The 22,603-nt window shown below is 41.5% G+C and overlaps 1 protein-coding gene across 7 annotated transcripts in view; it reads right to left on the bottom strand.

Moving 5' to 3' along the window:
* The window catches only part of vps9d1 (VPS9 domain containing 1), a 70,713-nt gene that overhangs the window by 14,992 nt on the left and 33,118 nt on the right, over positions 1-22,603 (bottom strand). For 6 of the 7 annotated variants that reach the window (XR_007957381.1, XM_052028645.1, XM_052028643.1 and 3 more), the window contains 3 exons: positions 22,361-22,490; positions 20,570-20,775; positions 19,267-19,351 (listed from right to left, as the gene is read on the bottom strand). Coding sequence is in view for 6 of the 7 variants with exons in the window: in XM_052028645.1 (XP_051884605.1) it covers positions 19,267-19,351; positions 20,570-20,775; positions 22,361-22,490 (421 nt within the window). In the remaining variant the exon portion in view is untranslated. Of the gene's footprint in view, positions 1-14,708; positions 15,020-19,266; positions 19,352-20,569; positions 20,776-22,360; positions 22,491-22,603 lie in introns of those variants that run through there. The other variant, XM_052028648.1, reaches the window with a different exon arrangement.

The following is a 22,603-nucleotide window of genomic DNA, read 5'->3' on the forward strand; positions in this document are numbered from 1 at the left end:
CACTTCTCAGCCCAGTTCTGCATCCTATCAATGTCCTGTTGTAACCTACAGCAACCTTCCACACTATCCACAACACCACCAACCTTTATGTCATCTGCAAACTTCTTAACCCACCATTCCACATCCTCATCCAAGTCATTTATAAAAATCACAAAGAGCAGGGGTCCCAGAACAGATCCCTGCGGAACAACACTGGTCACCGACCTCCAGTCAGAATAAGCTCCAACTACCACCACCCTCAGTCTTCTATGGGCGAGCCAATTCTGAATCCACACAGCCAAGTTTCCCTGGATCCCATGCTTCCTGACTTTCTGAACAAGCCTTCCATGAGGAACCTTATCAAATGCCTTATTGAAATCCATGTACACCACATCCACTGTCTGATCTTCATCAATGTGCTTTGTCACATCCTCAAAGAATTCAATCAGGCTCGTGAGGCAAGACCTGCCCCTCACAAAGCCATGCTGACTGTCCCTGAAGGATGTGTGCTGCAGTACCGGAATTTGGCACAAATCCAGTTTTCCCTGCTATTCTGCAGTGGGGACCTGCTAATCTATCGCTTCCGACGGTTCTATTGCAGCAAGGTTTGGTGTGGAGGGGCTGTGTGTGAGGACTGGTGATGGGTGGGCTGGGGTAAGCAGTGAAACTGCTCAGCACTGAGATACAGGGCTCTCAATGGCCAACAACCACCATTGAATGCATTAACATGGAAGAATCTCTGGTTTGAGGGTTAGGTGTGAAGGGGCAGGGCAACTTCCATCCCATCTAACAGGCAGTGATGAGGGACACAGTATAATCCAGGCGGTTTGTCGACACGTGCACCAGGTGTCGCCAGTCCTCAGCAATGTGTCACACTTACTGTGCCAGCTAGGGGGCAGCCCTGAGCCCCATATCAGCAATAAGTGGCAGCGTCATGGGAGCAGATGCAGCAGTGACAGAGAAATTGAGAAAAAGGGATAGCATCCTTGCAAGAGACAGGGCGGGAGGAGCTGTAATCGAGGTAGCTGTGAGCATCAGAGGGTTTGCTCCCACGAGGAGGCTTTCCACGCCAGGACATCCGAGGTGTCCAACTTCTTTACCAACCACGGCTCCCCCCCTACTGTGGTCGAGAGAGCTCGCACCTGCACCTCTGCCATTTCCCACACCTCTGCTCTCAACCCCACCCCTCCCAGACCCAACAGTGATAGGGTCCCCCTTGTCCTCACATTTCATCCTACCAGCCTACGTATCCAACACATCATTTTCTGCCACTTCCACCATCTCCAACGGGACCCCACCACCAAGCATATCTACCCCTCCCCACCCCTTTCTGCCTTTCGCAGAGACCACTCTCTCTGCGACTCCCTAGTTCACTCCTCCCTCCCTCCCACCCCCTCCCCCAACCCATCCCGCTCCCACCCCAGAAACTTTCCACTGTCACCGCCATAAGTGCAACACCTGCCCCTACACCACCTCCATCCAGGGACCCAAACAGTCCTTCCAGGTGAGACAGAGATTCAGCTGCACCTCCCTTGATAACATCTACTGCATTCGGTGCTCCAAGTGTGGCCTCCTCTACATTGGCGACCAAACACAGACTAGGTGACCGTTTCACAGAACACCTGCGCTCCATTCATAACCGCGATCTGCATCACCCCGTTGCCAGTCACTTCAACTCCCCCTCCCACACTATCACAGATATGTCAGTCCTCGGCCTCCTCCACTGCCAGGAGAATTCCAAGCGCAAACTGGAGAAACAGCACCTCATTTTCTGTCTTGGAACCTTGCAGCCTAACGGTATGAACATTGAATTCTCCCACTCTAAGTAACTCCCACCCCCTCCACACCCACTATGCCTCTTCTTTTCTTCCCTATATCTCTTTTTCCTACCACTCTTTTTTCCTCCTTACCCGTGACCCATCCTCCGGTGGATCTGCTCTCCCCTCCTCCGGTGGATCTGCTCTCCCCTCCTCCCCCGTACCTGCCTATCACTATCTCTTACCTGCATCTACCTATCACCACCCTGTGCCCACCCCACCTCCCCTCTTTTGTCCACCTATCACTGCTCTGCTTTTCCCTCCTATTTATTTGGATTCCCCTTTTCCTATCTTCAGTCCTGAGGAAGGGTCCTGACCCGAAACATTGACCACCTGCTTTTCTCCACGGATGCTGCCTGGCCTGCTGAGTTCCACTAGCATCATCATGCTTTTCATCTAGATTCCAGCATCTGCAGTCTTTTGTTTCTCTATGAAATGAATGCCCTGCTAAGGTAATGCAAAATGAAAATGGTGTATTTAAACTTGTCCATATTAAGAGTCTTACGGCCTAGAGGCAGCTCAGTTGACTTCTGCTTAATGATGAGAATACTTGAGGAGTACAGAACTGTGCAACTATTACAGAAACCATACCAGTGCTGTTGTTTCAATTAACTTGAAAAGGACCTTTGATTTGTTTCATTATCTGAAGAAATATTTCTTGTTAAAGTAGCCATTCCCATGCCTGTTTGGCATTGGAAATGCAGAAACAATTGAACCGGGACTGGATGGGAGGTTAACAATGCAGTAACATTTTAAAATAATCAACCAGTTGCTTTCTTCACTGTTACAAAACTGAAGTATCTGTGTGAGGGAGACAACAGTAAACAATATTCCAACTACAATGAGGGGCCAAGCTAAAAGATCACCCAGGGTTTTGAGTGCCTGTGGCATTTTTGACAACTAATGCCAGTGAAATTGTGGACTCTGTTGAGGAACATCTTTAGACACTTGAGGACTATGGGACAAAGCTATGCTACTGTCCCTGTACAGTTACAACACTGGCACCTACCCAAACATGTGGAAAATTGCCCAGGGAATGTCCTGTTCACAAAAAGCAAGACAAATCTAAACTCATTAATTACTGTGTTGATCAGTCTACTCTCAATCACAAAGGTGATGGAACTTGTCTATGAAATGGCATTTACACACCAATAATCTTCACTGATGGCTGGATTGGGTTTTTTCAGGACCACCTGGCTTCAACCTCATCGCAGCCTTGGACCAAAGAGCTGAATTCCAGGGGCAAGGTGAGACTGACTACTCTTGACATCAATGCAGGACTTGACCGATTGTCGCATCAATGAGCCCTGTTAAATCTGGTCAATGGGCATCAAGGAGAAAACACTCCATTCATTGGAGTCAAGCATTTCACAAGGGCAAATGGTTGTGTTATTGGAGCTCAATCATCCCAGCTTCAGGACACTACTGCAGTGGTTCCTTAGTGCAGTGTTGTAAGCACAACCATCTTCAGCTGCTTCTTCAATGACCTTCCTTCTGTCAAGTCAGAAGTAGGGGCACTCATTGATGATTCCAAAGTGCTCAACTCCTCAGAAAATAAAGCAGTCCAAGTCTGCATGCAGCAAAACCTAGACAACATGCAGACATACGCTTATAAGTGGCAGATTAACATTTTAATTGTACAACTGCTAAGCAATGGCCATCTCCAACAAGAGAGAGTTTAATCACCTGCTTTTGACATTCAATTGCAATATCATCATTAAGTGCCTTGTTATCAATACTCTGGGGGGTGGGGGTTACCACTCACCAGATACTCAACCTGTCTAGCCACATAAATACTGTAGTACAAAAGCAGATCAGATGCCAGGCATCTTGTGACAAGTGTTTCAACTCCTTACTCCCCAAAGCCTTCAAAATTCCACAAGGCATATTTGTGTGATAGAATACTCTTTACATGCCTGAATGACTGCAGATCCACACACTCAATAAGCATGACACCATCTCGGACAAAGCAGCCTCTTGTTTGGTCCCTCATCCACCACTGTTAATTTTAATTTCCTCCACCATGGTGCATGGATGCACCGTGTACCATGTACTAAATGTACCGCAGTTACTTATTAAGGCTCCTCCAACTGTTTCTCTCAAACCTTCAACCTCTACCATCAAGGAAGACAAGGGAGACAGGTACATGGAAACATTACCATCTGCAGGCTTCCCTCCAATCAAGATCACTACTTGGGCATACAACCAGGTTTAAACACTGGAATTTACCCCTCAATAGTAGTGGACTGCTTGCCACCACCTTCTCAGAACCATTATTAATGGACAAATGAATGATATACTACATATCTCTGATATATCAAAGGAAATAACTTCTAGCTACAGATCTATCTTCTTTTTTCCCCCAAGGTTGCCTATGTTCAATCTCATATGGAAGAGATGGCGAATAAAATTTAGACACCTGAGCCCCTTGGCAGACAAAACTTGAATAATTTTTTAAAAAGTAATTGAAGTCAAACAGGATCTGGATATTAATAAATGATAAATATGGATCCATTGCAAAAGCTCGAGAAAGATGCACAGAATTATGGTCAAAGGTTATGATGTTGCACATGTGAGAAACTTAACATTATGAGAAGTTCACCATGGAGAAGGATTACAAGAGGCCAAATCTGGATGAAATTCCCTGTATTTCACACACCTCCTTTGAACTGGCAATGGGCCAGAATGACTAACCAGTTATTGACATAATTACCAGCAATTTCAAATGTTATACTATCACTGTTTAAAATTATGAGAGCATTGATAAGGTGAATGGTAACAGTCTTTTCCCCAGGGTAGGTAAGTCCAGACCAGCCGTCAGTTATGGCACGGCTTACATGCCATAAGAGGCTACAAGACAAAGACGGCTGCATAGTTAACAACTGCACATCCCTTCCTGATGAGCTTAACACATTCTATGCGTGTTTTGAACAGAAGGGAAGTAGATTGTCACCACCCACCCCGATAGCCTCCAATGCAACTGAACCCATGGTCACTGTCGAGGACGTAAGATCAGTTTTCCGGAGAGTGAACACAAGGAAAGCATCGGGCCCAGATGGTGCCTCTTGCTGTGTGCTCAGATCTTGTGCTGATCAGCTGGCAGAAGTATATGCAGACATATTTAACCTCTCCCTGCCTCAAACTCAGGTTCCCACCTGTTTTAAGAAAACCACTATCATCCCGGTACTGAAGAAAGGCAAGGTAACATGCCTTAATGACTACCGACCAGTGGCTCTGACATCCATCATCATGAAGTGCTTTCAGAGGCTGGTCACGGCACACATCAACTCCAGCCTCCCAGACAATCTTGACCCATTGCAATTCGCCTATTGTCTACAGCGGACACCATCTCCTTGGCCCTACACTCAGCTCTGGAGCATCTGGACAGTAGAGATACCTAAGTTAGACTATTGTTTATTGACTACAGCTCTGCCTTCAATACTATAATTCCAAGCAAACTCGTCACCAAACTCCGAGACCTGGAACTCAGCACCTCCCTTTGTAACTGGATCCTTGACTTTCTGACCAACAGACCGCAATCAGTGAAGATAGGCAGCAACACCTCCAGCACGATTATTCTCAACACAGGTGCCCCACAAGGCTGTGTCCTCATCCTTCTACTCTACTACCTATATACTCATGACAGTGTGGCCAGATTCTGCTCTAACTCCATCTACAAGTTTGTAGATGATACCACCATATTAGGCCGTATCTCAACCAATGATGAGACGTGGTACAGGAAGAAGATAGAGAGCTGAGTAGCATGGTGTTATGACAACAACCTTTCCCTCAATACCAACAAAAGAGCTGGTCATTGACTTCAGGAAAGGGGGCAGTGTACATGCACCTGTCTACATCAACGGTGCTGAGGTCAAGAGGGTTGAGAGCTTCAAGCTCCTGGGAGTGAACATCACCAATAGCCTGTCCTGGTCAAATCTCATAGATGCCACGGCCAAGAAAGCTCACCAGTGCCTCTACTTTCTCAGGAGGCTAAAGAAATTTGGTATGTCCCCTTTGACACTCACCAACTTTTATTGATGCATCATAGAAAGCATCCTATCTGGATGCATCATCTCTTGATACGGCAACTGCTCTGCCCAGGACCACAAGAAACTGAAGAGAGTTGTGTACACAGCCCAGCGTGTCATAGAAACCAGACTCCCCTCCTTGGATTCTGTCTTTACCTCTCGCTGCCTCGGTGAAGCAGCCAGCGTAATCAAAGACCCCACCCACCTGGGTCATTCTCTCTTCTCTCCTGTTCCATCAGGTAGAAGATACAGGAGCCTGAGGGCACGTACCACCAGGCTTAAGGACAGCTTCTATCCCACTGTGATAATACTATTGAACGGTGCCCTTATACGACGAGATGGACTCTGACCTCACGATCTACCTTGTTGTGACCTTGCACCTTATCGTCTATCTGCACTGCACTTTCTCTGTAGCTGTGACACTTTACTCTGTACTGTTATTGTTTTTACCTGTACTACCTCAATGCACTCTGTACTCACACAATGTAACTGCACTGTGTAATAAATTGACCTGTACGATCGGTATGCAAGACAAGTTTTTCACTGTACCTCGGTACAAGAGACAATAATAAACCAATACCAATACTAGGGCGCACAGATTTAGGGTGAGAGGGGAAAGGTTTTTAAAGGGACTTGAGGGCAACTTTTTCACGCAGAGGGTAGTGAGTACATGGAATGAGCTGCCAGAGGAAGTGGTTGAGGCAGGTACAATAGTATAATTTAAGGAGCACTTGGATAGGTACACGGAAGGGCAGGACTTAAAGGGATATGGGCCGAATGCAGGAAATTGGGACTAGCTGGGTGGGCACTGTGGTCGGCATGGACTTGTTGGGCTGAAGGGTCTGTATCTGTGCTGTATCGTTCTACAACTCTATGACTTTGATACTTGTTTTTGTTTAAAACCGATACCGCCACTGATGCAGGTGTGAACTTTGAGGAATTGTCTAAGATAGATGGATATTCAGGTATTATTAGAAGATCAAGCTTTCCTGAACCGATATTTATTATTGGCATGTGTGTGGTTTCCTTGATTCTACTGTCTTGCAGAACTCTCCAGATTGGAGGGGACAGAAAGCAATGCTACAGAAATACTGCCCCCCAGCAGGATATATATGGAACATAAGTTTTGAGTTTCTTCACAATGGCACTCCATCATTTCAATGTACAAGAGCTGTTACAAAGAAAAAGAGTGCTTAATTATCCAGACCCATGCAATCTTCAGACTTTTAAAGATTTACTTGAGGATTTATGGATGCAGAATTGAGGACTGTTTATGGTTAGATAGGATTCCCCTGTGCAGAAAAACTCTGCCAAGTAATCTAATAGCTACTCACTACATTCACTGCAGCAGCCAAAGTATTTAGACTTACAAGCACAGATGCTTGATAAGGCAAACATTGAAATCAATGAAACAATAGCTTTGCGTGACAGAGGGTGAAGGTTTTACATTTCTATTTAAAGTTGTGGTTAGTTAGTTACTCACGCACACTCCCATTCTCATCGTATCCTTGCAAGCAGAGGTTTGTTTGTAGCCTGAAGCAAGCCCAAATCAAGTTTTATATAGTGAGAAATCAATCTATACATGTTACTTATAGAAACCTCAAAACATTGAAGGCTACACAGTGTAGGAATGCACAAGCTCTCCATAAGATCAACACAACTGTTCCAAGTGCGCTAATTAGCTGAAAATACCCAATTTCAGCAAGTTATCCGGCTGGTTATTTCTAGCCTGATCTCTTTGCCAAGTGAAGTATGTGCACAACATTATGCTATAACTAGTCTGAGTATTAATAGGGAGAAATCTGGTTGTATTACTGCTCATCATTGAAAAGCAATCCTAGCAGAAAATTATGCAAACATATTGGGAAATAGCAATTTCAGGGCTCATTATATTGTTTTTATGTTCAAATTGCCTGTTGATCCTGACTGTCTAGATTTATGACAAATAAAAATATTGCCAATAATGCATGAGATGCTTGCGCATGGGAAACCTCATACCAGCATGAAACAATACCGATACTACAAAAGGAGGAGAAAATACAGCAGCCAGAAATTAATCTGAAGTTTAAATTTACTCTCATCAGCTTGTACTGAATTTGAATCCAGGACTAATTCATAATGTCAGCCATTTCATAATAGTGACTTCTATTGAATATGATATTAAAGTAAATTTCTATCAACGTTTCCTGAAATATACGCAGAATTCTACCCTGATCTGTTTCCCGCTACATTCTAGAAGTCACCCAGTCTCCACGTTCAAGGAGAGAAGTCTTCATTTGCTTTTCCTTCAGTCCATAAGAGAAGGCAAAGCAGGCAGGGTTCTCTAACAGACAACCATTTACAGACCATACTCATGGTTGTACAGGGATGTCCCTGGTACCTTCTGCCAAAAGTGCCCATTTGTAGCTCTGGAAGGTCCCCATAGTCCCATGCCCAAAGAATATGCCTCTGCAGACACTGTTCTTCATGTTTGGCCTGGTCCTTTGGACCTACTGGGACCTTCTCCCACCAGCCTCATCAATGCAGCATCCATCCACTGAATAGCAACACCACCCTAGCCCCACCCCCACCACTAATAGCCAGAAGAGTACTGCTAGTATTGTGGTAAGTTCCCTGAAGAGCTGTCTGCAAAGATTGCACTTGCTGGCCTACATGCTGACAACTGTGGGAAGGCTGAAAGGACAACATCAGTTTCAGTGCGCCGTTACACTGGGAGAAGCAATGAAGCTGTGAATCTCACATCTGCAGTCTGTGCTGTTTGTGGGACTTCCACCAACAGCATTCTGATGACCCACCTTAATGTCAAACATTGGTGTGGAGCAATTTTTACGTGCAAAAACTGAACACAATTATTAATTAACAGCAATAATAATTCTACTTTTATTTTGCACCCAACTTTTATTTGCACTAATAAGACATACATTGACAGTATCATTGGCTGGTGTGCAAGCACTACTTTCTAGTGGCTGCACATAACAGAAGTTTCCACTGCTGATAAGAGTAAGCTCCCTCCTTTCCAAGTGAAATGGGTTTGGATATTCAACAATATGTTTATCCCTGAACCTCTGTTTATAGCACAGAAGCAGTTAACCTTTCTATTCAGGAGGCACTGGAAGACTGACCTCAAAACCTTAACCTTATTGGGCAGGCATGGTAGTGTAGCGGTTAGCATAATGCTTTACAGTGCCAGCGACCCGGGTTCAAATCTGGCCACTGTCTGTAAGGAGTTTGTATGTTCTCCCCGTGTCTGCGTGGGTTTCCTCTGGGTGCTCCAGTTTCCTCCCACATTCCAATAACGTACAGGTCAGGAAGTTGTGGGCATGCTACATTGGCACCGGAAGCGTGGCGACACTTGCAGACTTCCCCCAGAACACTCCGCAAAAAGATGTATTTCACTGTGTGTTTTGATGTACATGAAACTAATAAAGATATCTTATTTGCTGGAAACAGAAATAGAGATCTAACCCAACCGCATTCATTGAGGCTTATATTTGAGACACAAGAGATTCTGCAGATGCTGGAATCTGGAGCAACACACACAAAATGCTGGAAGAACTCAGCTGGTCAGGTAGCATCTATGGAGAGAAATAAACAGTCGATGTTTTGGGTTGGGACCCTTCATCAGGACTGGAAAGGAAGAGGGCAGAAGCTGGAATACTCCCCACCCTGAACTCACCTATCACCTGCTCCCCCTCCCTTCTTTTATTTGGGCTTCTGCCCTCTTCCTTTCCAGTCCTGATGAAGGGTCTCTGCCTGAAACGTGGACTGTTTATTTCCCTCTATAGATGCTGCCTGACCTGCTGAGTTCCTCCAGGATTTAGTGTGTAATGTTTGAGACTGATGATTTATAACTATGCAGTGGTACACTGTGGAAAGGGTGACAGCATTCAAAACAAAAGCATAGATGAACAAGCTGAGAGGAACCAATGATAGTAAATTATAAGATAGTTTCTTTGCGTATTTTACAAATTGAGTAACTTTCTGCAAATTCAGATATTTGGCAATACACTCAGAAACTGCGAAACCAAAAACGTTAGGCTTTACATATGCTGTATCTTTACATCAACAAATAGACTAGCAGGTATCTTTATCCAGCAGAAAATACAACTGAAGTTGCATTACTCCGAACCATAATTTGAGCTCTCTTCATTGTAATACTGACTAGGACCTAGCAACTAAGTGTTTTTATGATTAAATTAGTAGCAGAAAGTATCCACAACTTCTTCAAGCAGAGATTACAGTGGCTTTTCTAAGTAATAGTGTGAATGATTCAAAACAATAATTTGGCTTGTGAGGAATTAAAAGTCAAACATTTCAACATACTTAATTCTGGAAATAAATATAAGCACTTTAACAGAAATAAACTAGCAATCTGTTAAGCTCTAATATGTTTGGAACATCAGTGACTGCCGACCAAAAATATTACATCTGAAATTTGCTCCACATTTGCAGCATTGGGAAATATTAGTGATATGAATTATTTGGCCTTCCAAGGCTCAGAATGGAAGCACATAAGTGGTGCAGAAGTGGGTGTGGATGTCTTTACTGTGTTTCTGCAACTTGCCAGATAACTGATGTAAGATTGCATGTCTAAAGTAGAGCAGTGTGCTACTTGATTCACAAGTGGACTTTCCCTGTAGAGCAGGCGTATTTTCCTGCAATTCATTTGTGGTTTTCCTGTCTGGCCGCAAGAGTGAAAACACACTTAGAAAACGATGGACTGACAACAGAAATGATGGCTGCATTATTGATACTAATGTAAACTAAAAAGTACCTTAAAATGCCTCCAAGGTCGGGAATATATTGTATTTAGAGTTCCCAGTTTGTGAATACATCCTTAGTGAATGCACAAATCCCACCTGTACCTTGTTACATTCTAATGTTGCTGAATCAGTTAATAGGGTAATAAATCAAATTTATTTCTTCATTTTGCTTGTTTCCCTCAGTTATGAGATTTTTATTTTACTGAACTGCATGTGGTTATATTTCTTTCACTGGACTGCTTTCAACTTCAAAAGAGCAATAATACTCTCCCCTGGAAACTTAAGAGGAAAAGAATAGAGTAAGCTCCACTTCTGAATGGAAAAGCCAGCATTGAAGCAATCAGGATAAGACACAGAATGCCCTTTGAGAGATGGGGGAATCCTCTGTGTCCATCACCAACCATATCTTATTGGCACTGTTTATACCAGGGTGGCCATGAACTGAAGGGCCTGTGGCAGCTGATGGCAAAATGAGGAATCAATTACTTGTCTCTGCCTTCACCAATCTACTTGCTGGAGTCAGAATTGTTAGTGACAGAATTGGTAGGAGTGACCACCATATAATTCATGGAGGTGAGGTCGCAATGAACACATGCTCCATTATGTTCTGCGGTACATCAAACTTGGTAATTGGGTAGATTCAGAACTGTTCCACTGGCACAAAACAGAGTTGTCCATGAAACATTGTGATCCATCACCATAATGTGTAGATATATGGCATGACATATTCTTGATTCTACTAGTGTTATCAAACCTAGAAAGAAGGTGTTTGGGAAGCTAAATGGACTAAGGACAGATAAGTCTCCTGGACTGGATGAAGTGCACCCACGGGTTCTGAAGGAGGTGGCTTTAGAGATTGTGGAGGCATTGGAAATGATTTTCCAAGAATCACTAGACTCTGGCATGGTTCCGGAGGACTGGAAGGTCACAAATGTAGTTCCACTGTTTAAGAAAGGAGGGAGGCAGCAAAAGGGAATTACAGGCCTATTAGTCTGACATCGGTGGTTGGAAAGTTATTGGAGTCGATCCTCAAGGACGAGGTTATGGAATACCTAGAGGTGCATGACAAGATAGGTCCAAGCCAGCACGGTTTCATGAAGGGAAGATCCTGCCTGACCAACCTATTGGAATTTTTTTGAGGTAATCTCAAGTAGGATGGACAAGGGAGAGGCTGTGGTTGTTGCGTATTTAGATTTTCAAAAGGCCTCCGACAAGGTGCCGCATAAGAGGCTGCTTAATAAGATGAGAGCCCATGGAATTACAGGAAAGATAATAGAGTGGGTGGAACATTGGCTGATAGGCAGAAAGTAAAGGGTGGGAATAAAGGGATCCTGTTCTGGTTGGCTGCCGGTTACTAGTGGTGTTCCGCTAGGGGTCAGTGTTGGGGCCGCTTCTTTTTACACTGTATATCGATGATTTAGATTATGGATTAAATGGTTTTGTGACTAAGTTTGCAGATGACACCAAGATAGGTGGAGGAGCAGGAAGTGTTGAAGAAATAGAAAGGTTGCAGAGAGACTTGGATAGCTTAGGAGAGTGGGCAAAGAAATGGCAGATGAGATACCATGTTTAGAAATGTGCGGTTGTACATTTTGGAAGAAGAAATAAAAGGGCAGATTATTATCTAGATGGGAAGAAAATTCAAAATTTGGAAGTGCAAAGGGACTTGGGGGTCCTCGTGCAGGATACCCTAAAGGTTAACCACCAGGTTGGATCGGCAGTAAGGAAAGTGAATGCTATGTTGGCATTCATTTCACGAGAAATAGCATATAAAAGGAGGTGTTGATGAGGCACTATGGGGCACTGGTGAGACCTCATTTGGAATACTGCGTGCAGTTTTGGGCCCCTTATCTTAGAAAGGATGTACTGATGTTGGAGAGGGTTCAGAGAAGATTTATGAGGATGATTCCTGGAATGCAAGGGCTTACATATGAGGAGCATTTGTCGGCTCTTGGACTGTACTCACTGGAGTACAGAAGAATGAGAGGGGACCTCATGGAAACATTTCAAATGTTGAAAGGATTGGACAGAGTAGATGTGGCCAAGCTGTTTCCCTTGGTGGGTGAGTCCAGAACAAGAGGGCAAAGTCTTAGAATTAGAGGGTACCCATTTAGAACAGAGATGAGGAGAAATTGCTTTAGCCAGAGGGTCATGGATTTATGGAATTCGTTGCCAGATACAGCTGTGGAGGCCCAATCATTGGGGGTGTTTAAGGAGGACATTGTTAGGTATCTAGTTAGTCAGGGTATCAAGGGATATGGGGAAAAGGCCCGGAATTGGGGCTAGATGGGAGAATAGTTTAGCTCATGGTGAAGCATCGGAGCAGACTCAAAGGGCCGAATGGCCTACGTCTGCTCCTTTGTCTTGTGATCTTGTGAAACCACGGGACCAACCCTGATTCAATGAGTACACTATGAAAAATGCCAGGCACTTCTGAAACTATGACGTCAACCTAGAGAGGCTTCATCACAGGCCTTCCTGCCTACCAAGTAGCAGAAGCAGCATGCTGTGGACAGCTCATGAATTCTAAGACCACCAGAATAATTCAAAGCTCTGCAGTCCTGCTTGATCCTCCCATGAATAGTCCTGCATAATTAACCATTAATGAAAGCAAAATGTTGCATGAAGAACTCTATCCTCAGTAACAGTGGAGCCCAGCACATAAATGCAAAAGATGAGAATGACTAGTTTTCAGCCAGATATGCTGAATGTCCAAGTTCTCGATTGTACAAGACCTTCTCCTGAGGTCTTCACCATCACAGAAGCCAGCCTTAAGCTTATTTGATTTACTGCACATGGTAATACTAAATGATCTGAGTGTACTGGATGCAGCAATGGCTATGGACAAACACTGTGAGTGCTGTGGTCCACATGTGCTTCAGAATGAGCTGTGCCACTAGCAAAACTGTTCAAGTGTGGCTGAAACATCAAGGTCTGAGTGATAACTGGAGAATTACCTTCGTACAAATGTCAGAACAAATCCAGTGAGGCCAATTACCACCTCATCACTCAATATCAGCAAAATCATGGAAGGTGTCAACAACAGTACCATCAATGAGAAAGACAAAAATAACCTGCCTACAGCTATTTTTAATTTATAGGCCCATGAGTGGTTAATTAAAAGATTGCAGAACCCAAGGAGAACCATTACAGGAATTGGAGGCAGAGAGGGCTGCCTGTCATCTGACTAAGCAATCATTTTAATTTACGAATAAATCTTCCTTTACATTATTAAAAACTAGTAGTTCTACTTGGTATTACAGTCCAAAGCTAAAAAAGAATTTTGGTGATTCATCAAAAGGATACTACTCTAGTACTGGAATTAACTTCCTGACTTGGGAACAAGGCAATGTGGCAATATTATGGATGTGCATTATGGTTTGCATTGTATAATCCAAATGTTAATTTAAACGATAATGACTTCAACTGATGCAATAACTGGTTATTGAATTAATGATCAGAGATTTCAAGCTATAATTGAAGTTAATACCAGTTGTGAGAAAAACAGATTTAAGTACAGATGACACCAAACACAATTACTTTACCATATGCTTTTTCTTTTTGTGATTAATACCTACACGTTTCTGTAAAACTAAAAAAGTTAGCATACCAATATGAAAAAATAACGAATATTGTTCTTTTTTTTGTTATAATTTTACTTCTCCTATAACAACCAATTCTAATTTATGTGCGTTACATAAAGTAACTTGTCAAGACTTTACTCTGCTGTCTCTTTTACCATTCACAAGTTGCTTATAACTGATAACCATAAATGAAACAGATCCCTGGCTGTGAAAATTACTTTGAAAATTCAGACAAACAAAGCAATCTTAATGCTGTAATTTTTTAAAATAAAGCTCAACATGAAACTATATAAAGAGGCTATTTTACAGAGTGTATGTGTAGACACATCTCCAGTCTGTATAAAGTCCCACTTGAATTTCTTCTAGCCACTATTATTATGAGGATAAAAGGCAATGAATGTAAGAGATTGAAAGCTTGAGTAGTTGTAGAATGGACTTCAGTGACATAAATAGATACTAAGGAAAATTTGGAGAGTTAGCTGAAATAAAAATATGCCAGAAGTTAAACTGAAGAATTGAGAAAATCAGATTAAGATGCTGGAAATGCATCAACATTTAACTAAAAAAACATTAAAGTTCTGCGTCATAAAGGTATCTATCCAAAAAATTAAAATATCTTCTTCAGGATTTAATTTTAAAGGCTAATTAAGCTTTGGCATTTATAGCTATAACATAATTTAACTTCAATAAAACCTGAGTTTGTTCCTAGGCCATTTCTATTATTGCATAAAATGTTTGCATCATATAAAAATTTATTGAACTGGAATGTCACAATTGGCCTCAATGGTCTGAATCAACAAGGAGTAAAACTGCTTCAGTCTCCAATCTGTATTGGTATCCGGTGACCCCTGGTGGAAATATGTCATGGATTAATATTCCTCCTTTAGCCAAAGGATCAACAAAACTCATCACCATGGCTTACACAACCACCACTGATTTATATATGTTTAACACAATGAAACACAACACTTCACATTGGAGTTTGCAAATAAAATTTAGCCAATAAAATTCAGCCGACAAAAGACTTTGAGCATCTTAATACTAGGTTCACAGAGTCAGAGTTTTCTCTGTAGCTGTGACACTACTCTGTACTGTTATTGTTTTTATCTGTACTACATCAATGCACTCTGTACTAACTCAATGTAACTGCACTGTGTAATGAACTGACCTGTATGATTGGTTTGTAAGACAAGCTTTTCACTGTACCTCGGTACAAGTGACAATAATAAACCAACCAGAGATGTTCAGGAGAATTCCATATTTTAGGGCTAAGTACTTGAAGGCCCAGCTACCGATGTTGGACTGCACACAAATCATAAATCAGAAATGCACACAGCCCAAATATGGATGGACGGAGGATGGGAGATGGGAAACAGACTAGGAGAATGCTGGAATGTTCAATAGCAGAGTCAGCGAAAGGCCAGGTTTTGGTAATGGATGTGATAAGCCGGGTAGAGGTGGGTAATTCTGAAGCAAGAAAGGACATGACAGGAGCCAGCATCAGTTGAATTGCAACTTAGCAAGATATGATGTCCACAGAGAAGAAATCAGGCAACAATAGTATAGTGATGCAAATTTTAAAAAAAGGAGGAAATGAATTCTAAATATATTGTACATTATCGGTATACATTTAGAACTCCACACAATTTGAAAGGAGAATTTGTCCTAACCAGTAATTATCCAAAATGGTTAACAATACACCTGTAGAGAGAATGCTAACTTTGTGAGCAATCAAACATGGGTATCATTTAACTGATGATTAAAATACCAGCAGAGGGTCCAGCAAAGAAACTCAATCGCATTTAAAAGAAAACGATTTCATATAGCTGTATTTTAATAAGAGTTCTGTTAAAAATTCTAATGAGAAAATCTTGCATGTGTGCTAATATAGAAGATTATATCGTTCTACCTTAAGTCAAGACAAAGCATAGCAGTTAAGTAAATTATGAAGAAACTGCCTAAGCAAGGGTGCCAATTTTTTAAGGAGATCTTGAAAAGGATTAGAGAGAAATAATGTCATAATTTTAGCATAGTTTTTTTGAGCAATTGTAAAGAATTATAACAGGAAAAACAGTAGTAGAGTTGCACAGTCTTTCAGCATGGAAACAGGCCCTTCAGCCCAACTCAGTCCCATCTGCCCATATTTGATCCATAGACCCCTAAACCTCTCCTATCCATGTACTTAACTGGATGGCTTTTAAATGTTGCTAATGTGCCCACCTCAACCACCATTTCTGGCAGCTCATTCCAAATACGCCCCACCCTTTGTGTGAAGAAGCTGCCCCTGATGTCCCTTTCAAATCTCTCGCCTTTGGTCTTAAACCTATGCCCTCTTGTTTTTAGCAGCCCCTCCCTGGGGAAAAGACTATGTGCTTTCACCCTGTCTATGCCCCTCATGGTCTTGTATACCTCTCTCAGGTCACCCCTCAATCTCCTAAATTCCAGGCAATGAAGTCCTAGTCTATGCAACCTCTCTTTGTAACTCAGGCCCCCAAATCCAGGCAACATCCTGGTAAATCTTTTTGTACTATTAACAGAGAGGAGGATAATCATTGGCACAGGATGATACTGATCAGATGGTGAGATGGGCAAAACAATGGAGGTGGAATTTAATCCTGATAAGTGATAGGTGATGAACTTTGGGAAGACCAAAACGGATAGGAGATATATAATGAATGGTAGGGTCCTAGGGAGAATTGGGGAACAGAGGGATCTCAGTGTACAGGTCCACGGATCCACGTGGGTGTCTGCACAGTAGATATGGTGGAGAAGGTGGTGGAATGGTGATGGTACAACTTTATAAAACATTGGTAGACCATAGTTGGTGCACAGTTCTGGTTGCCACATGTAGGAAGTACGATTGCACTGGAAAGGGTGCAAAGGAGATTCACCAGGTTATTGTTTGGGATGGAGTGTTTCAGACATGAGGACAATTGGATAGGCTGGGTTTGTTTTCCTTGGAGCAGAAGATGATGCTGAAGTGGAACCTGACAGAGGTACACAAAATTATAAGGGGCATAGATAAGATAAACAGGAGGAAACTTTCCCCCATAGCAACGTTATCTAAAACTAGATGGCATAGGTTTACGGTAAGGGTTAAGAAGGGACCTGAGAAAGAACTTTTTTTCCCAGAGGGTAGTAGTAATCTGGTAGGGGCAGGTACTCTCACAACACTTAAGAATGATCTAGATGAGCACTTGATTCACCTGTGCATAGAAGCTATGGATCAAGTGATGGTAAAAGGGATTAGTATAGATAGGTTCTTGATGATCTCTCTAGATATAGTGGGCCGAGGAGCCCCTTTCTGTTTTATAGTTCAGTGAGCACATAACTCTGCATAAAGTCCTGCAATGTTCCTTTACTTTTTGTGAAACTTTGCCACAAAACCAAAGACAAACTGCTGGAGCAACTCGGTGGGTAGATATTTCAGAACCCTTTCTCCCTCACAGATGCTGCTCGACCTGCTGCGTTCCTCCAGCAGTTTGTTTTTTGCTTCAGACTCCAGCGTCTGTAGTCTCTTGTACTGTCATAAAGCAAACTTACAATTATTGTGAACATCAAAGTATCAAACTGTTGACTTGATAGTGTGTATCTATGGAATAAATAAAAATTCAAACAATAGTCGGTTAAGTTCTGTGCAAATCTCTATAAATTATCTGAAAAAAAAAATCAAAAAAAAAACTGCAGATGCTGGAAATCTGAAACAAAAATATAAAATGCTGGAATAATTCAGCAGGCCAGGCAACTTCTGTGGGAAGAGAAATAATTAATGTTTTGGGTTCTGACGAAGGGTTGCATTCCAAATATTTGGAATGTTTCTCTTTCCACAGATGCTGCCTGGTTTGCTGAGTTTTTACAGCATTTTCTGTTTTTGTTCTATATATTCTCTATTTCTTATTTATTTATGGTGATCATAAGACACATTTGCAATGAGGTTTCATTGACAAATTTGTTTTCTTTCTGATGTGGAGAACGGGAAACTCTTGAGAAATCAGTAATAGGAGTTATGCCTGTATGCCCCAGAGCTACTGTATTTTAATACAAATTCCTAACTAATAGCGCTGTTTTAAGGGGCTTGCTGCAGCAGAAAGAGAATCTAGCTATAATTGGCCCACTGCTGTATCCTTTTGGCAGATTGAAATGACAGGAAGAACTACACAGCTTGCAAAAAAAAATTTCAGAGCATGTCCCCTTCGATCCTCACCAATTTTTATCGATGCACCATAGAAAGCATCTTATCTGGGTGCATCACATCTCGGTATGGCAACTGTTGTGCCTCTGTGTCAAAGAAACTGCAGAGAGTTGTGGACACAGCTCAGCACATCACGGAAACCAGCCTTCCCTCCGTGGATTCTTTCTACACTTCTCGCTGTTTCGGTAAAGCAGCCAATATGATTAAAGATGCCACCCACCCTGGACATTCTCCCTTCTCCCAGCAGGCAGAAGATACAAAAGCCTGAAAGCATGTACCACCAGGCTCAAGAACAACTTTTATCCTGCTGTTATAAGACTATTGAACAGTTCCCTAGTATGATAAGATGGACTCTTGACCTCACAATCTACCTCGTTATGACATTGCACCTGATTGTCTACCTGCACTGCAGTTTTTCTGTAATTGTAACACTTTATTCTGCATTCTGTTATTGTTTTATTTTGTACTACTTCAATTGATCTGTACGAACAGTATGCAAGACAAGTTCTTCACTGTACCTTGGTACATGTGACAGTAATAAACCAGTTTACCAATGGTGGTGAGCACCAAAATGTTCATGTGGCAACTTCAGACAGTGGTTTGACAGCAAGATCTGATCCAAACATGGGAACGCTGAGAAAAATACATGGTGAGCAAAAGTAGAAATGAAAAGTATTCCTAGCATCTGGAGAAGTTTATGAGTCTTTGGAGTGAGGAAACAGAATGATATTAGCATTAAAACTTGAGATAGCTGAGCAGACCAGCATCCAAATAAACTCTGCAATCCAGATCTGATTTACAAACAGGGAGTCGTCCATTAAATTATATTTGGAAGATTTCCCAAAAGACTGTTGGTAGAATGACAAACATTTAAGTACTAATCTGCAAACATACAATACTTACATTGCAGAAGTAACATGGATTGTACCAGCTTCCTTAGAATTGCAGTAATATTCAGCACATTCACAGATGAGACGGAGAGTTCGCACTATAACAGTAAGGTAGTATTGTTAAAATTATATTAAATAAGAAAAACACTGGCACAAGTTACCAACCCACCTCCTAAGGGTAGGTTTTCTGCCCATTTCTTGATTCATTGACATCAAAACTGGGTAGATTGGGAGTGCTTTTGAAAATGTTAAGATTTTAACTTGATTCATCCCCAACACATCCATTTTTGGGTGTTACTATTCACCCCAATGGATGTATTTTAAGAATGCTATTTTCAGAACATCAGGATCTGAACAAAGTATAATGGTGGCCAGGCTTGGTTTTAAATAACCAGACTTGATATATAGTTCACTATGGATATACAATACAAAAAACGATCAAATAATTCGGCAGTATTACACAAGATTGGAGATGGATGGACACTATATTGCACTATATCAGGTCTAACACTGGAGCAGGGATAGAAAATTAAGTTGCTCTACTGCACTAAGAAAAATATGGACATGACATCCAATACCAAAAGAACAAGCAGCCTGGAGCTGATGCATGTTTAAGATAGGCTGAAATTTTATAAGTGAAACAGAAATTACTGGAAACATCCTGCATTACACAGTATCTGTGCAAACAAATTAATCAGGGAGAGGAATGAGTGCATATTCGTACTTCAAGCAGGGACCGTCCACAACTCAGCACCATAAGAACATAATGCTTTTGACTTTGCATATGCAGCTGGAGCCATTCTGATTTTTTGCTCCTAGCTAGCTCCTAAGCCACTGGAAGTTGTTTTTGGCATTTCCCTCAACCAGATGTTCTGCACCCTTTACCTATAAATGCCATGTTGTAAATTATATTATTTCTTTTCTCTCAAGATTCCTCCTTTTGACCTCTGCCATTTAATTAGCTCTCAATTTCCACTTAAGGTATGCTATTTACAGGAATCCTATTTGTTCTATAGTTTGTGCAAGAGATTTCATTATATTCTGGTCACTTATCAGCTATTCTACTTTATATTAAGGATATATGCCTGTAATTTTTACCTGGTCTTAGCAAAGATGTTGATTTATCTGCTGAATTTTTTATGCATTTACTAAGATTTTTATAAGCAGTTAATATGTAACTTAAAAGAGTGAAAATAAATATTATAAGCATACAGTTTAGAGATAGTTGTAACACTAAATTATTTCAATGATAATTCAAGCCATCCAATAAGAGAATTAAATTTTTAAAATGTCAGGAGTATCTTTTTAATGCTTACCAATACATTCAAGCTTTTTCTGTGGACAATATTCTTTGGTTATTAACCTTAACTCTTTCACTGCTGCTTCATATGGGTAGGAATCATTTGAAGATGCAGATTCCTTGGGAAGGAGTTTAGCTGTAATGCCAATATCTGCTGGACCTGCTGACTTGTACAACTTCATGCTTTTTTCAAGTGCTATTTCCCTCTGTGTATTCACTTTTCTAGAAGAAAAAAGAATGAAAGTTCCAACATATACTTAACCATTCTCCAATTCCTTAGGTTACATAGAGTGGTACAGCACTAAAACAAACCCTTCCGCCCATGATGTCTTTGCCGACCATGATGCCAAATTAAAATCATCCCATCTGCCTGCACCTGATCTTTCTCTCTCCATTCCCTACAAGTTCATGTGCCTATGTAGGAAACTTGCCCCACATATCTCCCTTAAACTCTCTCCCTCTCACCTTAAAGCTATGCCCTCTAGTATTTGACATTTCCCTCCTGGGAAAAAAACTCCTCGACCTCTCATAATTTTATAAACTTTTATCAGATCTCCCCTTAACTTCTGATGCTCCAGGTTCCTGCATTATTCCAGGAAGAAAGACAATTCATTTAGAACGCAACAATTCTGTCACAATAGATTGGATATTAACAGGGGCAGTTGGGTAGGACTGCAATGTTTTAGATAGGACACCCAAAATTCTAGATTTCTCCCATGTTTTTATTTTCTAGGATCTCTGATCAGAAACCAGGCTGACTGAGTTTTCTTTTCACCTGCTAGAGCTGACAGATCCAATCTACAAATCTGTCGGGGATAAGAAAAGAGGAATTCAACCCCTCCTTATCCTCCTAATTCACAGACAGTTCCATAAAAGCATTTTCCTTCTTTCCAAAGTTTTCCTTATCTAGATTCAGCTGATGAGATTGCAGAATTGTGGAAAATCCAACTAGCCATTATTAAATTTGCAAAGCAGATTAAATTAGATACCACCAGCCTCATTAAAAGATTTGAAATTGCCAATGCACCTATTGAAAGTAGATTAGCTGCATTCTTCTAAGTAAAACTCAGACATGAGCAGGTCTGAGACTTTTAAACTTTTAACATCTGACCCAACCCTAACACACCCTTTGAGATTTGAAATTGTGCAGGTGAATTTCATCAATACTCTTTTCAGATCATCTGGATCTCTTATCATAACAGTAGCTTTATGACCTAAAACACTGACTCTCTTTACCTCCCCATGGATGCTGCCTGACCTACTGATTCCACCAGGCAGAGCCCGAAATCAGGATTGAACCAGGTCCCTGGAGCTGCAAGGCAGCAGCTCTGACTGTTGCACAACTGAACATCAGGGAGGGTAACCAATAAGCCTGAAACAGGCAGATTTTAAAATAAATTCTAAAGGAGGACAGTGAGATGAGGTGGTTTGAGAAAGGACATTTGAAATCTGTGGATGAGGCTATTGGGACTGTGGTCACTTAATAAGCTGCAAAGAGAAAACACAGAGCCTTAATGAATGGAATGAATTCGAACTACAAAATCCAGTGTTTCCAATTTGGTATCTGTCAACCACCACATTCTTTGCTGAATAAAAGGATCAAGGTATAATTTGTACAGCAGTTATTACAATACAAGTTTTTCAACAAGTGAACAATTCAGTAACCAAATTCATCTCAACTCTAAGGTAATGAATTACACTAAAAGCTATCAATTACACCATTCTAACTTTTAATTTTTTTCTATTTTTTTTTTGAAATTAAAAAATACATTCCCATTCTTGTGAAGACTTTACATTAATGCAATACCTAAACAGAGCCAAAAGGAACACCCAGATAGGTTTGAACAAAGCCTCCTCGATGCTGGCCAGGCACTGGTCTTTCCCTGTCGCAGTGTTGAGAGGTTCAAAAGCCAGGATACACAATGACAGTAATTTGTCTGTTAGAAAAAATGGACAGAAGTGTTAAACTAAGGTAGTATCCAACTAACTGAAAAAACATCTGACTTATGGATGGTTTTTGGCATTCCTATTTTCTTGGTCATACGACTTC

The sequence above is a fragment of the Pristis pectinata genome, chromosome 13, assembly GCF_009764475.1.
Source record: "Pristis pectinata isolate sPriPec2 chromosome 13, sPriPec2.1.pri, whole genome shotgun sequence".
NCBI classification, from domain to species: domain Eukaryota; kingdom Metazoa; phylum Chordata; class Chondrichthyes; order Rhinopristiformes; family Pristidae; genus Pristis; species Pristis pectinata.